Source organism: Macrotis lagotis, chromosome 5, assembly GCF_037893015.1.
Source record: "Macrotis lagotis isolate mMagLag1 chromosome 5, bilby.v1.9.chrom.fasta, whole genome shotgun sequence".
NCBI lineage: Eukaryota > Metazoa > Chordata > Mammalia > Peramelemorphia > Peramelidae > Macrotis > Macrotis lagotis.
Window position 1 is genome coordinate 16,981,044 of NC_133662.1, and position 20,845 is coordinate 17,001,888.

General features: G+C 38.8%; 1 protein-coding gene across 4 annotated transcripts; it reads left to right on the top strand.

The window, feature by feature from the left end:
• The first annotated feature begins 469 nt into the window (after positions 1-469).
• Positions 470-11,698, top strand: LOC141523592 (trem-like transcript 4 protein). Of its 4 annotated transcripts, none has more exons than XR_012478521.1 (5): positions 470-593; positions 834-1,235; positions 3,298-3,370; positions 8,989-9,065; positions 10,706-11,698. XR_012478521.1 is itself a non-coding variant. In XM_074236887.1 (5 exons), the coding sequence occupies exons 1-5, from the start codon at positions 530-532 to the stop codon at positions 7,248-7,250; spliced, it is 684 nt and encodes a 227-aa protein (XP_074092988.1). In that variant the 5' UTR covers positions 470-529; the 3' UTR covers positions 7,251-7,543. The 4 variants fall into 4 exon arrangements, 3 of the variants coding, with proteins under 3 accessions (XP_074092988.1, XP_074092989.1, XP_074092987.1); XM_074236887.1 differs by lacking the exons at positions 8,989-9,065; positions 10,706-11,698 and adding exons at positions 6,395-6,497; positions 7,209-7,543; XM_074236888.1 differs by having other exon boundaries at positions 8,989-11,698.
• The last annotated feature ends 9,147 nt before the right edge of the window (positions 11,699-20,845 follow it).

Here is a 20,845-nt window from a genome sequence, read left to right on the forward strand (position 1 = left end):
TAACTGGTCATCCTTCCCTTCACCTCCATCCTAGATCCATATGTTGGTGATATTTTGATATGAGAACAGAAAATTGATGGACTAAAAATGACAAATAACAGTCACATCTTTTCATCACTTAAGCTATTCAGTGGGAGGGACTTTGACATCACCTCAGGGCTCAGAGATTTGACAAGTGTCATTTTTAATTCTAAAATTTGAAGGGTGGGACAAAATTTACTATCAGTTCTTATAGTGTGGATATGTGGAAAAGTCATATTTCTTCAGTGTAAATCTGAGTGGGTAAGAACCATCACGGAAAGGCGCCGCTCACGTCCCTTCCTCTCTGAACTCTGTTCTTCAGCTACTTCTCCCTTCCACTTGTCCTGTCAGGGCTGTTCCTCCACATTTAGTTCCTCTTCCCTCACAGAGGTTCAGAGAAAGGAAGAGCAGAGTCAGGGTTTCACCCCTCCTCCTATCTCCCTGGGGACCAGACTGAGGTTTGGTAGCTCCCTGTCTGTCTCCCTCTGAGCTATACAAGAGGGCCAGCATGGCCCCAGAAATCCAGTTGTTACTGCTGCTGCTGCTGCTGATGATGTCACCAGGAAACTCAGGTGGGGCAGGAGCTTGGGATGGTGATGGGAAGCTGAGTGTAAGGAGGAAAGGGCTGAGGAAGGGTGAATGGGAATTAGGAGAGGGTGAGAGAGAAAACTGAGATGGGGGAAGGGCACCATGAGATACTCAGAAGGGAGGGAGACCCTCTGAACTGTCTCCTTGGGGCATTTTCTGTCTTTAGGAGGTCAGAGAGGCTGCTCTTTGAGGTGACCAACTTCTTTCATCCTCTTATCCCCCAGACAAGCCAGGGAGATGGGATGAGCTCCAGGCTAAGGAGATAAGGCCGATCACTCCAGGCTTCAGGGGATATGAAGTTCAGTCTGAAGAAGAACAAAGACTGGAAGGGGAGACATTCAGTGTGAGCTGCTCCTACAACCCTCAACATGAAAATGGATGGATGAATTGGTGTAAAAAGACAAGTAATGGAGAGTCCTGCTGGATAACACGTTTATTAGCAAACTCCAAGTTTTCACTATTAGGCAAGGATTACTTCTCCTCTTTTGACAGCAAGAGAAACATCTTCACTATCACAATGTATGAGCTCAAAATAAATGATTCAGGTGTCTACGAGTGTAAGATCTTTAGACTACCTAAAGGGAAACAAGTCATCCTCAGGAGATTCTACCTAGTGGTGTCCCCAGGTAAGTCTCTTCCAGTTCAAGCTCATTCAGTTCAACAAACTTTTGCCAAACATACATTAAGTTCAAGGCTCTTCCTTGGAGGCTTTGAGGTTCATCTGGTTGGGGGAGGGCAGCCCACCCCCTTTCTAACTCTCATTTTTTTCCCTCTCCATCTTTGCCTCCCCCAACTCTTCCTCACTTTCTTCACTATGACTCTAACTCAGCCCAATAAACATTTATTTTTCTTCTAAGCTGGAAATATAATAAACTCAAAGAAAGACTGTCCCTGCCTCTTAGGATCTTGCAATCCAGAGGGAGAAAACACTCAAAAGGACATGAAATGAGGATTATGGGGGTGGCTAGGTGGCACAGTGGATAAAGCACCTGCCCTGGAGTCAGGAGTACCTGGGTTCAAATCTGGTCTCAGACACTTAATAATTACCTAGCTGTGTGGCCTTGGGCAAGCCACTTAACCCCATTTGCCTTGCAAAAAAACCTAAAAAAAAGAAAGAAGGATTATGAGAGAAAAAGATAATGGGGCACCAAAGGCATAATTGTCCTCTGGAGTAGAAACCAGGCAGGGCCACAGGTGCAAAGTGGAGTGAGATCATTCTAGGTTGAGTTAGGACTCCTAACCTGGGGGAGAAGAATCACCTTCTCTCCAGTCTGGTGGAAAGCTATGCCTGGGACTCACTGCAGCCTCTCTCTCTCTCTCTCTCTCTCTCTCTCTCTCTCTCTCTCTCTCTCTCTGTCTCTCTCTCTATGTCTGTCTCTCTGTCTCTGTCTGTCTATCTGTCTGTCTCTCTGTCTCTCTCTCCATTTCTTTCTCTCCCCCTCTCTATCTCCCCCCTTCTCCTCCCCATCTCCTTCTCCCTTTCCTTTCTCTTTCTTTCCTTCTCTATTTCTTTCTGACTCAATCTGTCTCTTTCCATCTCAGTCAGTCTGTCTCTCTCTTTCTGTTGGTCTTGTTTGGTCTGTCTCTGTGTCTCTCTCTCTGTGGTTGACTCAGGCTCCCAAATGCCTACACACAGCCTTCACTGATTTAGATCCTTGCAGACTTTGGTCCCTCTCTTAGAAGGTAACATTTCCCGGGCTGATACTGGAGAAGATGTTTATGCTACACCCCTTCTAATACTTCAATAAATGAATCATTTATTAAAAGCTTACTGTTTTCCAGTAAGAAAGTATCAATTAAATTAGGAAAACTAAATGATACAGTGAGTGCCAGGAGAACCCAAGTTCAAAAATGGCCTTAGACACTTATTATTGGAAGGAAGAAGGGAAAAGAGTATTCCAACTATGGGAACAGACAGAGCAAAGGCATGGATGGAGTTGAGAGATGGAATGCTATGTGCAAGGAGTAGTGTTAGTGTATAATGGAGTATGTAGAAAGAAGTCATAAGCATAGGTAAGAAGGGAACATGTCATAAAGAGCTTTCACCCTAAAAACAAAGAATTTGTATGGATGGTAACAGGGAGCCATGGAAATTTATTGAGTAGGGGTATGCCTTTTAGGAGGGTCTATGGTGGTTGGCAGCTCAGTGGTAATTGTACTAGAGTGAAGTGAGACTTGAGGCAGGGAGATCTAATAAGAAACTATCACAATAACCCAAATGAGGGTTATTGAGATTTTTCTGTTGATTGAATATGTGAAGTGAGAGTGAAGATTTAAGATGACCCTGAGGTTGTAAGCCCTAGTAACTAGACAGAAATAGAAAAACAATGAGTCCTATTTTGGTTACGTTGAGTTTGAGATACCTATAGGACATCCATTTTATGCTCTAGTCATCTTGTTGGAGACAATGAACACATCCCATGGTGACTTGCTTGGACAAGCTATCAGTGGACTTAGGGATTTTCAAGGAGTCAGCATGACTACAGCCAGCCATTAGAAAAAAATGGTCTGTACCATTGGAGAACATATAATGAATGGTATCTGACACAGAACAATAGTATGCCTCATGGAAATATGTTGTACCTTTTAAAGTATGATGTCCCTTCTGGGCCCATATCCCTGTCCTAGTAGCTACTGGGAAGTATAGGAGATGGAGAACCCACATGTTTCTCTTCTCTCTCTTTTCAGTTCAAACACAGAGCCCCATCAAAGGACTTCAAGCAACTTCAGAGACCACTACAAACATCTCTGTGACCAACAGGTGGAGTATCTTTCTAGAACCAACATGCTTCCAAAAGCTCTTGGCCACAGAAATCCACACAGGGTTCCCAAATTACTCTTGAGGCACTCCAATCAGGGTCTGTTGAGCTGAGGAGTTGATCACTAGTTAGCCATTTGGTGCAAAGGTACTCCTTCTCAGCCAAACTGGAGAGCCCCACCTCACTTCGATTTCTTGCCCGTCTGTTCCAAAAAAGTTTTCCTCACTCCCTTACCAGAAGGAGCCAGTTCCTTGCAAAAATGATAAAATATGAAAAGTGCAAAGATGGTTGAGGTAGAACAGGGTTCTAAAGGCAAATTTTCTATATTGACTCTTTTGCCTTCAGAAACTGGACCCAATCTTGTATTCACCTTCAGCTGATGCCTATATTCTTCTACCCCTTAGCTCTCTAGCTTAGGATGTGATTTGCATAAAATCTCTAGTACCTTCAAATTCCTTGTCATTTGTCAACAGATCTGGTTTGGACTTCTTGTTCTGTTTCATGGTATAGTGTGAGTCTTAGACTAGTCACCACAAAAAGACAAACAAGAGGGTGAAGAACTTCTACTCAGGCTCCTTTGATTAAGCTACTGAATTTAAAATTTGCATTTCACAGCTTTAAGTCTTAATATACAAAACTTATGAGCACTATCACTATGAAATCATGACAACCTGATTAATACCCATTGGAATAAAATAGGGGTCTAATTGCAATCATCTATCACATTTCTTCCAACTCTTTATCAATAGTGAGTTTTGTTCTTTTAATAATTATCTTTAAAATTTATTGAAATAATTTTTAATAATTATTTTTCTGGTTCTTTAAGAACAAAGTTTGGTGGGTGGGGTCAAACTTTTTTTTAGATAATAAAGAAAATCTCTGGTCATCAAGTCATTTTAGCAATAGAATAGGGTCCTAATTAAAAATAGAAAAAAAATGTTTACCTTCTAAATCCCATCAATAACCACATAATATTATCTGTTTTTCTTTGAATGCCTTTTAGAATAAGGTACTCCTTTTACTGGAATGTCAATTCTCTCAGCCCAGACCTGAGTTCCCAACCCCAAGCAGGCCCTTCATGAATTGTCCTTGCCCTGTCCTGGGTTGGGTGGGCAGTACTCTTCTCTGATTGGACAAGCCAGAGATGGCATTTCAGATCATACCTTCTGATAGTCAAAAGTATAAAAGCTGTGCTTGGAGTTCCATTTTGGGTTTTCTGGTTCTCTAAGTAGTACTGCCCCATCCCATCCCCACCTCCAATGCAGGCCTGCCTAATTCTAAATTTAGAGAAAGAGCAATAAATGTGCTTGCTAATCTAATTCTGTTTTACTCTTTCTTAAGGCCAAAACCTATGGTAACATTTGTCCTTGATTAGGACAAATTGTGGGAAGATGAATATATTTATTTTCAATAGATAAAAACTCAGTGAGGGCACCTCCTCCTTTTTGAGGACACTTACACACTTTGTAGCCTTCTCGCTGACTGTCCCCTTTCTCATATTTTATAATCCAATGGAATTGGCCTACTTGTCTATACTTCAAGTACAGTGCTCCATTCCCTGTCTGTGTGATTTTATTCTGGTTGCACTCAATGTTCTCTCTCTTTACCAATGCCTTGTAAAATCTATAATTTCCTTCAGGACTCAATTCAAAAGACTCTTCTATGTCCCTCCAGCTATAAATTCCTTTCCCTGAGTTGTGTGTATGTCTGTTATCTATCTATCTATCTATCTATCTATCTATCTATCTATCTATCTACATTATCTCTCTCATTAAAATAGAAGGTATTTGAGGTTAAGAACTGTTTTGACTTTCTCCTTATAGCCTTAGTATTTAGTATGATGACCAGAACTAGTAAAGTGCTTAGAAATTGTTTCTTGATTAAATATGTAATTGATACAATTGCCCAAGTTCCCAGAATATATGAGGAACTAAACATTTGATATTTGGAATTCAAGAAGTTTCAGCTGAACTGGCAGATAAAGATCCTTGAATAAAATAAATGTAAGGAAGGGGCTGAGTCAATATTGGGTCTAATACCTAGCTGCTTAATTAGAAATAATGATGACTTTGATGCCTTTTAGTCCTGTGAGCTGAAGCAGAAACATTTGGAGAGCAATGTCCCACCAAACTACAGACTAGAAATTCTTTTCCTATTGTTTCTTCTTTTCATGAAGTTTAGAATACAATGCAGGGAACTTCTGATACTGAAGTTACATGGCTTACAAGTTATAAGACTTCCTCATGGTTACACATCTATTTAGAGATATTGAAAATGTTCTGCAGGAGGAAGGCACTTCTACTTGGGGAAGTTCATCGTGAATCAAATATAATCATTCAAGGTAGATTCATTTAGGAAAGAAGGCATAGAAAGAATATGTGACTTGGAAGATAATGAAGCCCTGGTGATATCATTATATTCATCACTTTGAATGTCAAATCATAAAATGTCTTGATGTATGGATTGAGTTTCAGTATAGAGGATTTTGAAATACATTAGCAAAGGACTAGCTGAGAGTACTGCCCTTCAGAGGGCAAGGTCCACTTTTCTCCATATGAATCTTCCTATGACTTAATCCCAGATCAAATCCTGAGTCAGAAAATTTAGATAAAAGCTGACCATGAATCAGCTCAAAAGGTATGTTCATGGGGACCACAATCCATTGATTTTCTGTTCTCTAACCCCTGACTCTCCCAGGAATATTTTTTTTTCCTGATCAATGACTCATACTAAAGTTCATTTTTTCTTACATTATACATCTTCTGCCTTCTTGCTAGGTATGTACTTCCCTTTATTCTATTTTCTCCAAAGTCAGAGAAGTCACCTCTTATATTCCCTTTTACATAGTAGCCCTTTAATAAATTAGCCCTTTAAGAATTGCTAGTTGACTGAATAATTGTTTTCCCAGGGCTCAAGAATCCCTTGCAATGTTTTATAGTCATTTAATGCTTATATAGAACAAGATTACAACTCCAGCACTGCAACAAAAGGGGTTGGATCTCACCTTATCTGTTTTCTCTACCTAGGGTTGCAATCCTTTCCTTTGTTCTTGTATTTTATGGTCTCATCCTGATGAAGGGCCTGGTATTTTTGGCCTTGCTTATTGTCTTATGGAAGTGGTATTCCCAGGTGAGTAGGGACTTATGGGAGGATCTCAATTTTAAATTCCTTCACCAACCTCAAAAAATTGTTCAAGGGTCTCAAGCAGCATAAAATACCCCCATCTTTTCAAAGCACAAATCCTAGGACTATCCTGAAGGGAACGCTGGAGAAGGTTCTAAAAAAATCTAAAACAAGATAAAAAGAGACAGTACAATTTTAAGCTTTAGTAGCTTTTGAAAAAGCTTCAAATTGCACTAAGACTTTAGGGACACTATATTAAATATCTTTAAGGGCAATTCAATAGTTTCAATCTGCACTGAGACCTTAGAGACATAGTGTATAAATGTGAAGGAGTTGTTGGCATCATCATAGTTAACATGTTTAGGATTGAAATCTGAAGCCCAGTAGAAAGAAAAAAAACAGGTGTGATGTGATAAAATTGGACTTGGAACCTAAAAGCAGGAGGGGAACATCAATGTTTCTGGGGGAGGAGATGGGTTATTCCTTGAACACAGAATTATGGACTTTCTCTTATTGTAATATTTTTTCCTGGTTCTATGAATCCTGCTAGACTTCTGACATAAAAAAGGAAGAGAATCAGACTAGGAAAGATGATCAGGTTGAAAGAAAAAGGGTAAGAATTTGATTAGGCTATGGGACAGGGTTAGATGTGGTAGGTAGCATGGTCATGGATAAAGTCTTTCCATTTTTTGAATTTTCTTCTCCTTTTTCCTCAAGTCAAAGAAGACACTGAAGGAACAGGAGAGATGGAAAGAATAAAGTTTTTCAGAGTTAATAGTTCCTGATGATCCCAGCCCAGCCCAGACTATAGAAGACATTGAAGCAGTCCCAGCCGGGAGCCCATGCACCATAATCTCTGATCTGCATGTCCAGATGCTAGGACTTTTCTCAACTCTTCCTGCCTGGACCAAATTGACCATCCTCTCCTCTTTCATACCATTCTCTTTTGATAAAATGGCCCTTCTTCACAATATGTCCAGCACTTCTATATAACCCTTTATCCCATCCCATCCCCCTTTTTTTTTTTTAGTTTTTGCAAGGCAATGGGGTTAAGTGGCTTGCCCAAGGCCATACAGTTAGGTAATTATCAAGTGTCTGAGCCTGGACCAGAACTCAGGTACTCCTGACTCCAGGGCTGGCGCTCTATCCACTGTGCCACCTAGCCGCCCCTATCCCATCTCTTCTTATTGTCTCCACAAGATTGCCCAACAAGCATTCTCTCTGTCTCTCTAATTTTCAGTCTCTTCTAAACCCTGGTTCCTTGTCTACTGTCTATAAATACTTTTATTTTTCTCCATTTTAGGAACCTTCAGTAGATTCTACTATATATACAATCTATCATTTTATACCCCTCCTCTCCTTTCAGCCAAATTCCTAGAAAAATCTTTCAATAATTTAATTTCCTTTCCCTCAGTTTTCAAGCCTTTGTGATTATTCCTCCTGACTCCATCACTCAACTGAAACTGTTCTCTCCAAATTTGCCAGTGAATCAGAAAACCTTTTCTCAGTTCCCCCTTTTTTTAACCTCTTTAAGCACTTTATCCTGTTGACCATTCTCTTCTCCTATATACTATTTTTTCCATTGGGTTTTTGTGTCATTGGCTTTCCTTCCTGTCTAGTCTTTATCATTCTCCTCCCCCTCCCAAATGGCTTCAGACTCTGCTACCACCCTGTAGAGACTCTCACCAAGTCTTGCCTAGATTATTATACCCTAAAATTGCCCCTGATTGTTCCACTGATGAAATGAGCAAGTCCATTAAGATTGATCATCAACCCCACATTGCTGTTAGGGTATACAGTATTCTTTTGCTTCTGCTCATCTCTCTCAGCATCACTCCATACAAATCCTTCTAGGCTTCCCTGAATTCCCATCCCTCCTGATTTCTAATAGAAAAGTAGTGTTCCATAACATACATATGCCATAATTTGTTCGGGCATTCCCAAGTTGATGGACATTCACTCAGTTTCCAAATCTTTGCCACCACAAACAGGGTTGCTATGAATATTTTTATACAAGTGCTTTTACCCATTTTTATTGATCTCTTCGGGGATCAAAGGTTATACATATTTTTTATTGCCCTTGGACATAATTCCAAATTGCTCTCCAAAAATGTTGGATGAGCTCACAGCTCCACTAACAATGTATTAGTGTTCCAGATTTCCCATATCCCTTCCAACATTGATCATTGTCTTTTCTGGTTATATTGGCCAGTCTGAGAGGTTTGAGGTGGTACCTCAGAGATGCCTTAATTTGCATTTCTTTAATCAGTAATGATTTAGAGCATTTTTTCATATGATTATGGATAGCTTTGATTTCCCTGTCTGTAAATTTTCTCTGGATATCCTTTGACCACTTGTCAGTTGGGGAATGGCTTGTTTGCTTTTATCAACTTGACTCAATTCTTTCTATATATTTTTGAAAGGAGACTTTTATCAGAAATACTAGTTGTAAAAATTGTTCCCCAATGTGCTACATTTCTTTTAATCTTGGTTACAGTGGTTGGTATCAAGGATGACTACTACCAGTTCTCTTACTCACCTGGGCCACTTCAGAAGATGAGGTTAATTTGAGAGGTAAGACTCCTTCCCCCAAACTCCCCCCTTCCTTCTTGCCAGGACACCCAGGGTGTTCCTTTCCAAAATTCTAGCTAGGTGGGGAACTGCCTCGACTCAGAGTGGAACTGGGACTCCACATTCTTTCTCTGTTTAAAGCAAAATTAAATGATTCAGCAGGTGGGGATGTCCCTGTGTGAGTCTTAGTTATAGCCCCTGGGCTACCTCTTCTAGTTTTCCTTTTCATGGGAACCTTACATTCCAAAAATATCCTAGACACTCCACTGGGATGTGTCTACAGAAATCTGAAAAAAAATAGATCCCTATCTCAAGTCTAAACAACTTGTCTTTTTCTCCACTGTACAGTGACCTCAATATAAATTGGATTATGGGGAGGCATGACCATCTGAGAGTATTTTTGCTTATGTCTCCCTTGCTGACCTAAAATACCTGTGTCAGAGGCAAGGCAAATGGAGTGAGAGTTCATATGTCCAGCTGTTCTTTGAGCTACGGCAGCACCACTCTCTATGTGAATTCAACTCTGTTATACAAATTCTTTATCTCCATGAACCAGAACCTCCCAAAACTGGTACATCAGACTCCTCAACCCCTCCATAGTTCCTCCAGATGATCCTTTGGAAGATGCCCCTAAGATTCCATCTCAGGTCTTCTGCTGAGTGTGGCCACAACTTCTCTTCTCCCTCCTTCTTTTGCAGATAATCTACCTTCTTCAACAACAACTTCTCCCCCTCTTTCACTTCCTCTTCAGTTTCATCTTCACCCTTATCCTGTCCTCCCTCTTTATAAATTGACAGATCCTGAGGGTAAACCTATCAAGGTTCATATCTCTTTCTGTTTTTTCCTACCTCCAATTGAAAAATGCCTTGGTTCCTATTCTACTGATCCCTCTCAGTTTTCTAAAGGATCTCGTCATCTCACTGTATCCTATGACCTGACTTGGAGCAATCTTTATATTATCTTTTCCACTTGTTTGAAAGCTGATGAGAAGTAAAGGATCTCAAAAACAAAAGAGGATCATGCAGTCAGGTTAAACAGACAGAATCCCACAGAGTGACCTTTTTTACACCATCCCTCATGAAGACCCTAAAGTAGCCTACCATTGTTCCCAAGATTTACATCTTAGGGAGCTCATGACTGACTAATGACTGGCCTAAAAACCTTAGCTAGGAAAACTGTAAACTTTTATAAGGTTTAGGAGGTTTTGTAGGCCTCAGTGAAAACTCCACAGAATTCCTTGACAGACTTAAAGGGGAAACTACCAAATATGCTAATGTTAATCCTGAATCTCCTCAAGGAATTATTTTCCTAACTATCCAGTCAGCCCCTGATATCATTAAACATCTGAGAAAGATGGAGGCTGGCCCCCAGAAACCTATAGGAGACTTGGTCAATGAAATCTTCTCAGTTTTTAATAACTGGGATGAAGAAAAGACTATATCCCAGACCAAATCTCTCCAGATGTGAGCCTGTGCCATTAATGGGTCCCCCACAAAGGGCACTTAGTAATGGCAATGATCCCAAAGGTGACTGTTTTAAATGTGTTAGGTTGGGATATTGGGAAGCCCAGTGCCCATATCCCAGACAAAGGGTATGGCCAAAAAGGGCACTTGAAGTTGGATTGCAACTCTCTTCCTTGAAAGGGAGGACCTCAATTGACTCTTAAGGACCTTCCTGCTCTCTTGGATTTGAACAAGAATGACAAATGGTGCTGAAGATCTGTCTCATCCTGCAAACTTTTCATGCAAGCAGAACCTTGGGTAACTTTCCAAGTGGCAGGTAAGGCAATGTCTTTTCTCCTAGACAAGGGGGGCACCTTCTCTATCCTGTCAGAATATAAAGGACCCATCATTCATTTCAATTATGAGAACTGGGGGACTAACTTTTGATCCTCTAATTACGCCTTCTTTACCCTGATCTGTTGGGGCTTCTATTTTTATTCATCCCATTCTAGTAGTTCCCAGTTGTCCTACTGGGATATACTATTCCATCTAAAGGCTACCAAACAAGAACTCTTGTCCTTCCTTGGCTTGGCTGGATACTTCTGGAAATGGATTCTCAACTTTGGAGTCCTAATCAACCCCCTCTATAAGGCATAACCACTATCCCTTGGAATTCCCATCTCCACCCTTTTTACAAGCTCAGGGAGGCCCTCATTACAGCCCTAGCCCTTTCTCTTCCTGACCTTAATAAGCCTTTCCTGCTTTATACTGATGAGAGACAAGGTATCACAGTGGGTCTTTTTGGTCAGAAGTCCAGGCTGGACCTAAAGGAAGTTGAATATCTTTCTAAGCAACTTGACCCAAGGCTCAGGGTTAGCCAACATGCCCTGGAAGTCACTGTCTTTTTGGAAAAAGAAGTCCAGAAATCAACATACTCTCAGCCCATGACTGTGTATTTCTTCCACTCCATAGCAAACCTTATTACTAACAAGGCCGAATGCTACTCTCCTTTCTTATGTCCTTCTTATGACCTTTCCTCATGTTTTCTATATCCCCTTCCCATTCCACCCTGCTTCATGTATTGCATACCCTATAAAAAGACTTGTTCTCCCCACCACCCACTGATGGAGTCTGCTTGGACCCAGCACTCCCCTCCTTTCTTCAATAAACAATTTTGCATTCACTTCTATTTATTGTGCCATCTTCCTTTTTACCAAGGATTCATCTTTTGACCTTTCAGCTGGCTCATTGCAATGAACTGTCTATATGAACTCTGCCTTTTATATCAATGTATGTTCTTTCAGACAAATTATTATAATTATGCCAGGTACTCATTAATTAATTAAGAAAAAAATTTTAAATAAGGTATATGAGTGTGAGCCATTTACTCTATCATCCTCTAAATTCTTAACAGCCAGCAAGTATTTATTGTGCATACTCCTATGTTAAATGAGATCCCTTAAACTATGAGGACGATATTTAGGCAAATGATAAAGATTTGTGGTATCGGGATATGATTTTTTTTATCACATAAAGCCTTTTTTTTAAGGAAAAGAAATATCAGCATGACTAGTTATATCAGAAGCCTGAACTGAGGCATTTTTAAAACTGTTTAAAAAAAGAGATCTATTTTTCAGCTATGTATTTTTTGTTCATTTTTAAATATGACTAAATTTAAAAGGAGGAAATTAATGCAAATCACTTATTGGATATGTGTTATTCTAAAATAATTAATCAATATATTTGTTTATATTATTCATGTGTTTTGGGTTGCAACTCAAGTTGATGTGATAACCTTTAATGAATCCACAATGTTTTGGATTCTATGTTCTTATAAAAGTTGGTGGAAACTCACCCTCTAAGTATAAATTGGGTTTAAATTGAATAACGTCACGTCAAGTACGAAGAACTGAATTTAGGGGCATATTAATATGAATATTGGCCAACCAGGCTTGTGGATTCTTTGGTCTGAGAGGTTCCAAATATATTATTTCTTTTTTTTTTTAAGGTTTTTTGCAAGGCAAATGGGGTTAAGTGGCTTTCCCAAGGCCACACAGCTAGGTAATTATTAAGTGTCTGAGACCAGATTTGAACCCAGGTACTCCTGACTCCAGGGCCAGTGCTTTATCCACTGCACCACCTAGCCACCCCTAAATATATTATTTCTTAAGAAGAATTTGGGTTAAGATATCCTTTTTTCAAGAACAATATCTGTAACTAACCTGAAATGGAGGAAATCTGGATAGGATAACTCACATGCTTGCTAATTTTCCAGTCCTCCTTCCTGGGACTTCTGGCTTTTCTCCTTACCAATCCCTATGGACCTCAGTTAATTGGCCCTTTATGGTTTTGTTCACTTAATTTTTTTGAGGCTTGTCTCCCCCAAGCTACAAGCTATACATTTCAAATGGTGGCCCCACAGACAACAAATTTTTGGATATTGCTGTCTCAACTGAGTTTCTCCTGCTCTCATATTCCCCCTCAAATGGGTCTTGACAAGCAGGGATAACTTGAAACCTCCTCCTCTGTACCCCTTCCCCTGCTCCTAATTTTAAAGAAGTTCCAGAAAAAGAGAACTACGCCCTAATTTCTAAAAGAATTCAGGCAAATATTGTCTAAGTGGATAAATGTTGAAGGAGAAATATTTGTCTAGTTTTTTTAATAGTAAGGAAATAGTTTTTGGCTTTTTGATATTTTATAAGGGCTTCTGACTCCTTTTCAGTTGTTCAATACAAACTCTGACTTCCATTGTTCAGCATAATTTCCTTGTCAAATGTAAATTCAATGTAACCCTCTCCATTATTAAATATAAATTCACCAAGATAAAAGTAAGCAACTTCAGCCCATCCCTATACCACTTCTCTACATTCCTGGATCTCAGTCTTCCTAAATGGGTACTTGACACCAGTCATGTCTAAGGGGGATCACTCTTTGACCACTTTCCTCTGACTCCTCCTGGCACAGGAAGTGAGCAAGACTATCTTTTAAATTTCAGCCAACACTTTCTTCCATGCTGGACATCATGTGGTTCTAAACTCTGTCATTTCTTATGGTTGTTTTTCTGATTCATTTCCTCTTTTTCCTCAAGCATTTTAACCTCAACCTTTGTTTATTCAGCCTTACCTTAAGAAGTTTACTATCTCACTGCCTCTCCAGAGAGTTTAATTTGTGAATGTAGAGTGAGGAGGGAGTGCTTTTCAGATATAGGAAGGGCATGGCCAATCCAAAGATAGTAAAGTGGGAATTGTGTTGTACATGAAATAATTAGACAGTTTGACTACAACATATGTGTAATAAGTCTGGAAATGTATGTTGGCTCAGGTTTTGAAAGACTTTAAATGCTATAGAAATTTATATTTGAATCTAGTGGTAGTAGGGAGCCATGACTAGGGGAATGACATATTCATGGCAGGTACATAGAGGATAAATTGGAGAGGGATGAAACTTGAGGAAGGGAGAATTGTTGTTATAACACTCAACCACTCAGTGCACAAGATATTATTTAGCAACCACACTGTGTTACATACTCTGCCAAGCTCTAGGATTACAAAGAAGGGCAAAAACAGGTCTTGCTCTCTAAGAGATCTCAATTTAAGGGAGGACACAATATGCAAACAATTGTATTTGTATGAACAAATAAGTTATAGAATAAGGAGGAGATAATCAGCAGAATCAAGAGAATTAGCCTGAATTAGCCTGAATATTCTCCTCCTTTTTCCTCAAGTCAATGAAGGCACTGAAGGAACAGGAGAGAAGAAAAGAATGAAGATTTTTCAGAGTCCATTAAGGAAGACTGGAAAAGGCATCTTCTGGAAAGTAGAATTTTAACTGTAACCTGGAGGAAACTAGGGAAGCCAGGAGTGATTTGAAGGCATGGGGAATAATGAGTGAAAATTACAAGAGTGATAAGATAAAGTGATTTGTGTCAGGAACAACAAGGCAGTTGTGCCCCTGGATCAGAGAGTTTATAGAATGGGTGGGAGTAAAGTGTAAGAAGATTGGAAAGATTGGGGATTTAGGAGGATAGATTATGAAGGGCATTGAATTAGAGAAGATTTTATATTTGATCCAGGAGATAAAAGAGTTTGTGGATGAGGAGTTGACATAGATTTATTTAGAAAGATCACTTTATTAGCTCAATGGAAGATGGAGAGAGAGACTTATGGCAGAGAGACAAACCAAAATCCTTTTGCAATAATCCAGACGTGACATGTTGATGGCAATGCAGGGTGATGGCAGTGTCTGAAGAGATTTGGGAGGAGAAGACTGATAAAGACTGGACTGGAAGGAAGACCAATGTCACCCAAATGAGAAGATAGTATATTGAAGAAAGGAGTGGTTAAAGGATACAATACTTTAAAGAGGTTTAATAAAAAGAATAAAAAAACTGAAAAAAGGTTTGGTAACTTTGGAGAGAAAATTTTCAGTTGAATGGTGGAATATAGAGGACCAACTGCAAAGTCTGAAAATTGAAGAAAAGGAAATGAAGTAAGGCACTCACTCCATGCTCCTTAATTGAAAGTTCTTTCTAGGAGTTTGACTAAAAAGGAGAGAAGTATAGGATGATAGATTGTAGATACAGTACAATCTAATGAAGATTTCTAAAATAGAAAAAAAGGATGTTTATGGGGAGCAGAGAAGGAACCAAGGTTTAGAAAATACTGAAAATTAGAGATACAGAGGATGGTCGATGGAGCAATATTGTGGAGACAATAGGAAGGGACAGGATCAAGAAGCCATGCAGAAGTGTTGGCCATGTTGAAAAGAAGGACCATCTTATCATTAGAGATTGGCATAAGAGGAGAGAATGGTCAATTTGGTCCAGACCTGAATGGTTGAGAAAGGTCTTAGTATCTGGATGTGGAGATCAGATATTGTGGTGTATGGGCTCTCAGCTCAGACAGAAACACTTCAGTGTCTTCTATGGCCTAGACTGGTCTGTGATAATCAGGAACAAATGGTACTCTTTGGGACTCTGAAAAATCCTCATTCTTTTCCTCTCTCCTGCTCCTTCAGTGTCTTCATTGACTTGAGGAAAAAGGAGGAGAATATTCAGAAAATGGAAAGCCTTTATCCATGACCATGCTACCTACCACATCTAACCCTAACCCATAGGCCCATCAAATTCTTACCCTTTTTCTTTCAAACTGATCATCTTACCTACCTTTATTCTCCTCCTTTTCTTCTTCTATATAAGATCAGGCAGGAGTCATACATCCACAGGGAAGGAATGGCACAGTAAGAGAAAGTCCAGCACACTATGTTCAAGGAATCACCCATTCTCTCTCTTAGATACATTTATCCTCCCCTCCTGTTTTTAGAATTCAAGCCCAATTTTGTCACATTTAATCCTGTTCTTTCTCCCTTTCTACTGGGCTTCTTGGACTCAACCCAGACTTTCTTCCTAATAATGTTGATATGAAAATGCCAACATTCCCTCACATTTATATACTGTGTCTCTAAAGTCCCTGTGTCTCTAAAGTTACTAATATAGTGTCCCTAAAGTCTTAGTGCAATTTTAAGCTTTAACAAAAGTTTTTATTAAAGCTTAAGATTACATTGACTCTTTGGGAACACTGTATCTTGTTTTGGATTTTTGAAGCCTTCTCCTGCTTTGCCTTTAGTATTGATCTAGCATTGGTTCTTTGCAAACATGGGAATATTTTATTCTCCTTGGGAGCCTAGGGAGGCACTGGAAAATGGATTTAAAATTGAGATCCTCCTATAAGCCCCTACTCACCTATGGAAACCACTTCTAAAAGCAATCTAATAAGCAAGCCCCAATATACCAGGACCTTAATCAGGATAAGGACATAAAATACAGGAACAATGGAAGGATTTGCAGTCCTGTGTAGGAAAACAGATAAGGTGAGATCCAATCCCAGTTGTTGTAATGTCTGGGTTGCAATCTTATTCATATTTTCTTTATTAGCTTTAAATGACTACAAAACATTGGAAAGGATTCTTTGTTTCTGGGAAAACCAATTATTTAGTTTATTAGCATTTCTTAAAGGGTTAATTTATTAAAAGGCTACTATGTGAAAAGGACTATAAGAGGTGACTCTAATTACTCCAAGGAAGATAAAAATGACTTTGGAGAAAAAAAATAAACAAAGGGAAGTTTGTACCTTGCAAGAAGGCAGAGAATGCTTAATGCAAGAAAAAATGAACTTTAGTATGAGCCACTGATCAGGAAAAAACAAAAACAAAACTTACTCCTAGGAAAGTCAGAGGACAGAGAACAGAAAATCAAAAATTTGAGGTTCCTATGGACAAATCCAATGGGCTGATTCATGCTCAAATTTTGCCTGAATCTCTTGACTCAGGAATTGATCAAGGAGGAAGACACAGGAAGATTCATATGTAGAAAAGTGGGCTTTGCCTTCTGAAGATCAGCTCTCTCAGTCAATTCTTTTCTAACATGTTGCAAAATCCTCTTTATTGAATTTCAATCCAAAAATCAAGACCTTGACATTCAAGGTGATGAATTTGATGAAATCACCAGGCCTACAGTATCTGCCAGGTTAAATATTCCTCCTATGTCTGGGTTAGGAATCAGGTTTCTTTCCTAAATGAGGCTACCTTGAGGAATGATTATATTTGATTGAGGATGGACTTCCCCAAGTAGTGGTACTTTCCTCCTGCAGGACATTTCCTATAATCTCTAAATGGTTGGCCAACCTTGGGGAAGCCATGTAATTTGTTAATCATCTAACTTCACTACAAGAAACTCCTTGCATGGTATTCAGAAGACAGCATGTTAGTAGGTGGGTGAATGGGGGGGTCTCACCTAGGTTGAACTTCATGAGTGGGAGGAACAACAGGAAAGGAATCCCTACCAAGACTATGGTTCAGTGGGGCATTACTGGCCAAATGGTTCTGCTTCAAACCACAGGACTAAAAGTCAGACAAAACCATCAGAATTTCTGATTAAACAGCTAGATATTAGACACAGTACAGGCCCAGCCCCTTCCTTACTATTATTTGATCCAGTCACTTTTGTCTGTCAGTTCAGTTGAGGCTTCCTGGAAGCCAAATATTAAAGGTCTAGTTCCTCAAGCATTCTGGGAACTTGGGCAATTTTATCAGTTAATCAATTAATTAATAAACATTTATTAATCAATAGACTTTTGGTTGCCAAAAAATATTTTATGAAAACTCATACAGGGCAAACACTCACAAGGGGTCAGAAGAAGTGATACTGAGACACCCTCAAGGTCTCATTGAAGAATTTTAGAATTGATTATAAAGTATGGGAGACACTGACACAGGACGCCCAGCACCATGTGCCCTCATCAGTGAGGAAAGCAGAATTGAAGCAGCTCAAACGAAATGTGAAATCCATAAGTTTAGAGTACCTTCCCCAGGTGTTCACATGGACTATTTGTGCGCAGTCTATGGTAGAGCATTCGTAGTTCATATTGGTCTGATTAGTCAGAGTCAGACACACTGTAATTTGTTACAAACGTAGTGATATCATTTTGGTCTTCTTCTGTAATAAAGGCCAAGAATAAGTTTTAAATATTTATTAAGCACTTCTATTGCTACTCATTGAACTAAATACTAGGGGATATAGGGAGAAAGTTGAAACCTCAAATACCTTACATTTAAATGAGATAAATAATATATATATATATATATATATATATATATATATATAATAGATGTGTATGTTTGTATATAAAGTATAGGGGGAGGGATTAATAGCTGGAGGGACCTAGAAGAATCTTTTGAAATGAAAAGATGTGGTCCCCATTCTCTTGTACTTTGTGCTGTGCTTTGTTCTTTGAATGACTACAGGCACTCTTCTCCATTCTGGAATCATAACTAGGGTAAATAAAGTACAGGAAATATTAGAGAGAAAACTAGATAAATAACTCAATTGTTGACTACCTGGAAACTCATCCCAGGACTAATCCCCTGTAAAAGGAGTCTTGAGATGGTGGAAATTATCTAAAATCTTTCCTCCCAATACTTACACCATGCCCTGGTCCCCTATATAAACCCAGCCTTTACCCCAATGTCTGCTACTCCTATCAACACAGTTGCCCTTGCAACAATCCCTAATTTCCCTCTGCAGCAGTCCTTCCTTACTTCCTATCCCTGCTGGCAGCTTCTACTGCTGCTTCTAATTCCCTCAGGGAATCAGATCAATGTCTTTATTTTTTCTCTCCTTTGGCTTCTCCTGACCAACATAATACATTGAATTTCTACCTTATTATACACATGACTTTAAACATGTCTTTTAACCTCTGTGATACATTTCCCTAACTGTAAAGAATGAAGATTGCATTGGATATTATCTAATTCTAAATTTTGGGTTCTATATCTTCCTTCTCTACTTAATATTCTATGTTCCCTATTCCTTCTCCTCTATAGGGGAGGGTTCTTTTTTGGAAGACAAAGAGATTTGCCCAGAAATATTGCTGGATTGCTTTAATTTCTACTATTAGAGTAAAAATATTCTGTGGCATGGGATACTATTGGACTCCTAGGAAGAATTGACTTTGGAGTTCTAGGAAAAACAGGGATGTGGGAATAGGAAGGGTGAAATGTGAAGGTATTAGGCTCCTATAAGGGGTATTGCCTCCAGAGGGCCCTTGTCAAAATACATATGTCAATCTAGGATCCACTTATGAATGGATGCATTGACAGGGATTCATTTATGGGAAGGGAAGAAGTATTTGTTAAATGCTTACTTTGTCCTATGCTAAAGATTTCTATAAATATCTCATTTGATCTTCACAACAATCTTGTGGAATTAGTGCTTTTATTATCCTTGACAGTTAATGAAACTGAGGCAGACACAGATTAAGTAACTCACCCAAGGATACCCAGCTAGAAAATGTTTGAGATTACATTTTAGCTCACATCTTCTGAAATGTTCTAACCACAATACAACCTAGACACTAGATTATAATTACTTTAGAAAACAGAGAACTCAATTGTACCCAAAGGGCAACAAAAATGTACATACTCTTTGATTTGGCAATACCACTACTGGATCTATACCTTGAAGAGATTATGAAAAAGGATAAAAACATCACTTGTACAAAAATATTCTGTTTGTGGTGGCAAAAAATTGGAAATTAAGTGAATGTCCTTCAATTGGGGAATGGTTTAACAAACTGTGGTATATGTATGTCATGCAAAAGAAACCAGGAGGGATGGCAATCCAGGGAAGCCTGGAAGGATTTGCATGAACTGATGCTGAGCTAGATTAACAGAACCAAAAAAACACTGTACACCCTAACAGCAACAAGGGGGTGATGATCAAGCTTGATGGACTTGCTCAGTTCATCAGCGCAACACTCAGGAACAATTTTGGATTATCTGTGATGGAAAATACCATCTGTATTCAGAGAAAGAATTGTGGAGTTTAAACAAAGACCAAAGACTATTACCTTTAACTTAGGAAAAAACTTATTAGATAATTTTGCTCTTTCTTATACTTTGTTTTTCTTCCTTAAGGATATGATTTCTCTCTTATCACATTCAATTTAGATTAATATATCCCATGGAAACAATGTAAAGACTAAAAGACTGCCTTCTGTGGGGGTGGGGGGAGGAAAGCAAGATTGGGGGAAAAATTGTAAAACTCAAAATAAACAAAATCTTTCTAATAAAAGAAAAGAAAACAGAAAACCCTCAGAGAGAATTGAACACAGGACAGTTGAGTTTCATTTAGACTTTTCTTATAAAGATATAAAGGATCTGAAAAATGTACATTATTCCCTAATAATTAAGTGATTTGTCTCAAGTGGAGAATATGACCCAAGGATTTTTCTAAATGAATATTTTCTAGAATCAGTACATGTCCTGAAAGTTATTTTTGTTTTCCCTCTCAGATGGAAGAGATCATTCTTGAGGCAAATAAATGTATAAATCTAGCAATCATTTAATAGTCACAATAGTTAAAATTTATATAATGCACTAAGTTTTATAAAGAGCTTCCTAAATATTATCTCCTTTGAGCCTTACAAGAAATATTAAAAGTGGTTTCTATTATTATTCCCCTGAGGCACCTAGAATTTAAGTGACTTGCCCAGGGTCACTCAGCTAGTGCTTGTCTGAGGCAGCATTTGAACTTGAATTCCTGCTACCAGGTCTATCACTTTAACCAATGCACCAGAATTTCATAGCAGAAGGTAACTGTCCCAGGATTTTCCCTTTTTCCTTTCTTCCCGTGATTATTTGACTTTCTTAGATAACAGGGTTTCAGATTTCACTTTCTTTTAAAATGAGGTTTTATTTATGTATACTTCCCCCCCCTAAAAATCATAAACTCTAGGGGAAAAGGGGCACCTTAGGGATTATTGAATCTAAATACATCATTTTACA

Coding starts and splice junctions, on each gene's coding strand:
- LOC141523592 (XM_074236886.1), top strand. CDS start 530: ATGGCCCCAGAAATCCAGTTGTTACTGCTGCTGCTGCTGCTGATGATG. Junction 1,236..3,297: donor CTACCTAGTGGTGTCCCCAG/GTAAGTCTCTTC, acceptor CTCTCTTTTCAG/TTCAAACACAGAGCCCCATC. Junction 3,371..6,394: donor AACATCTCTGTGACCAACAG/GTGGAGTATCTT, acceptor TTCTCTACCTAG/GGTTGCAATCCTTTCCTTTG.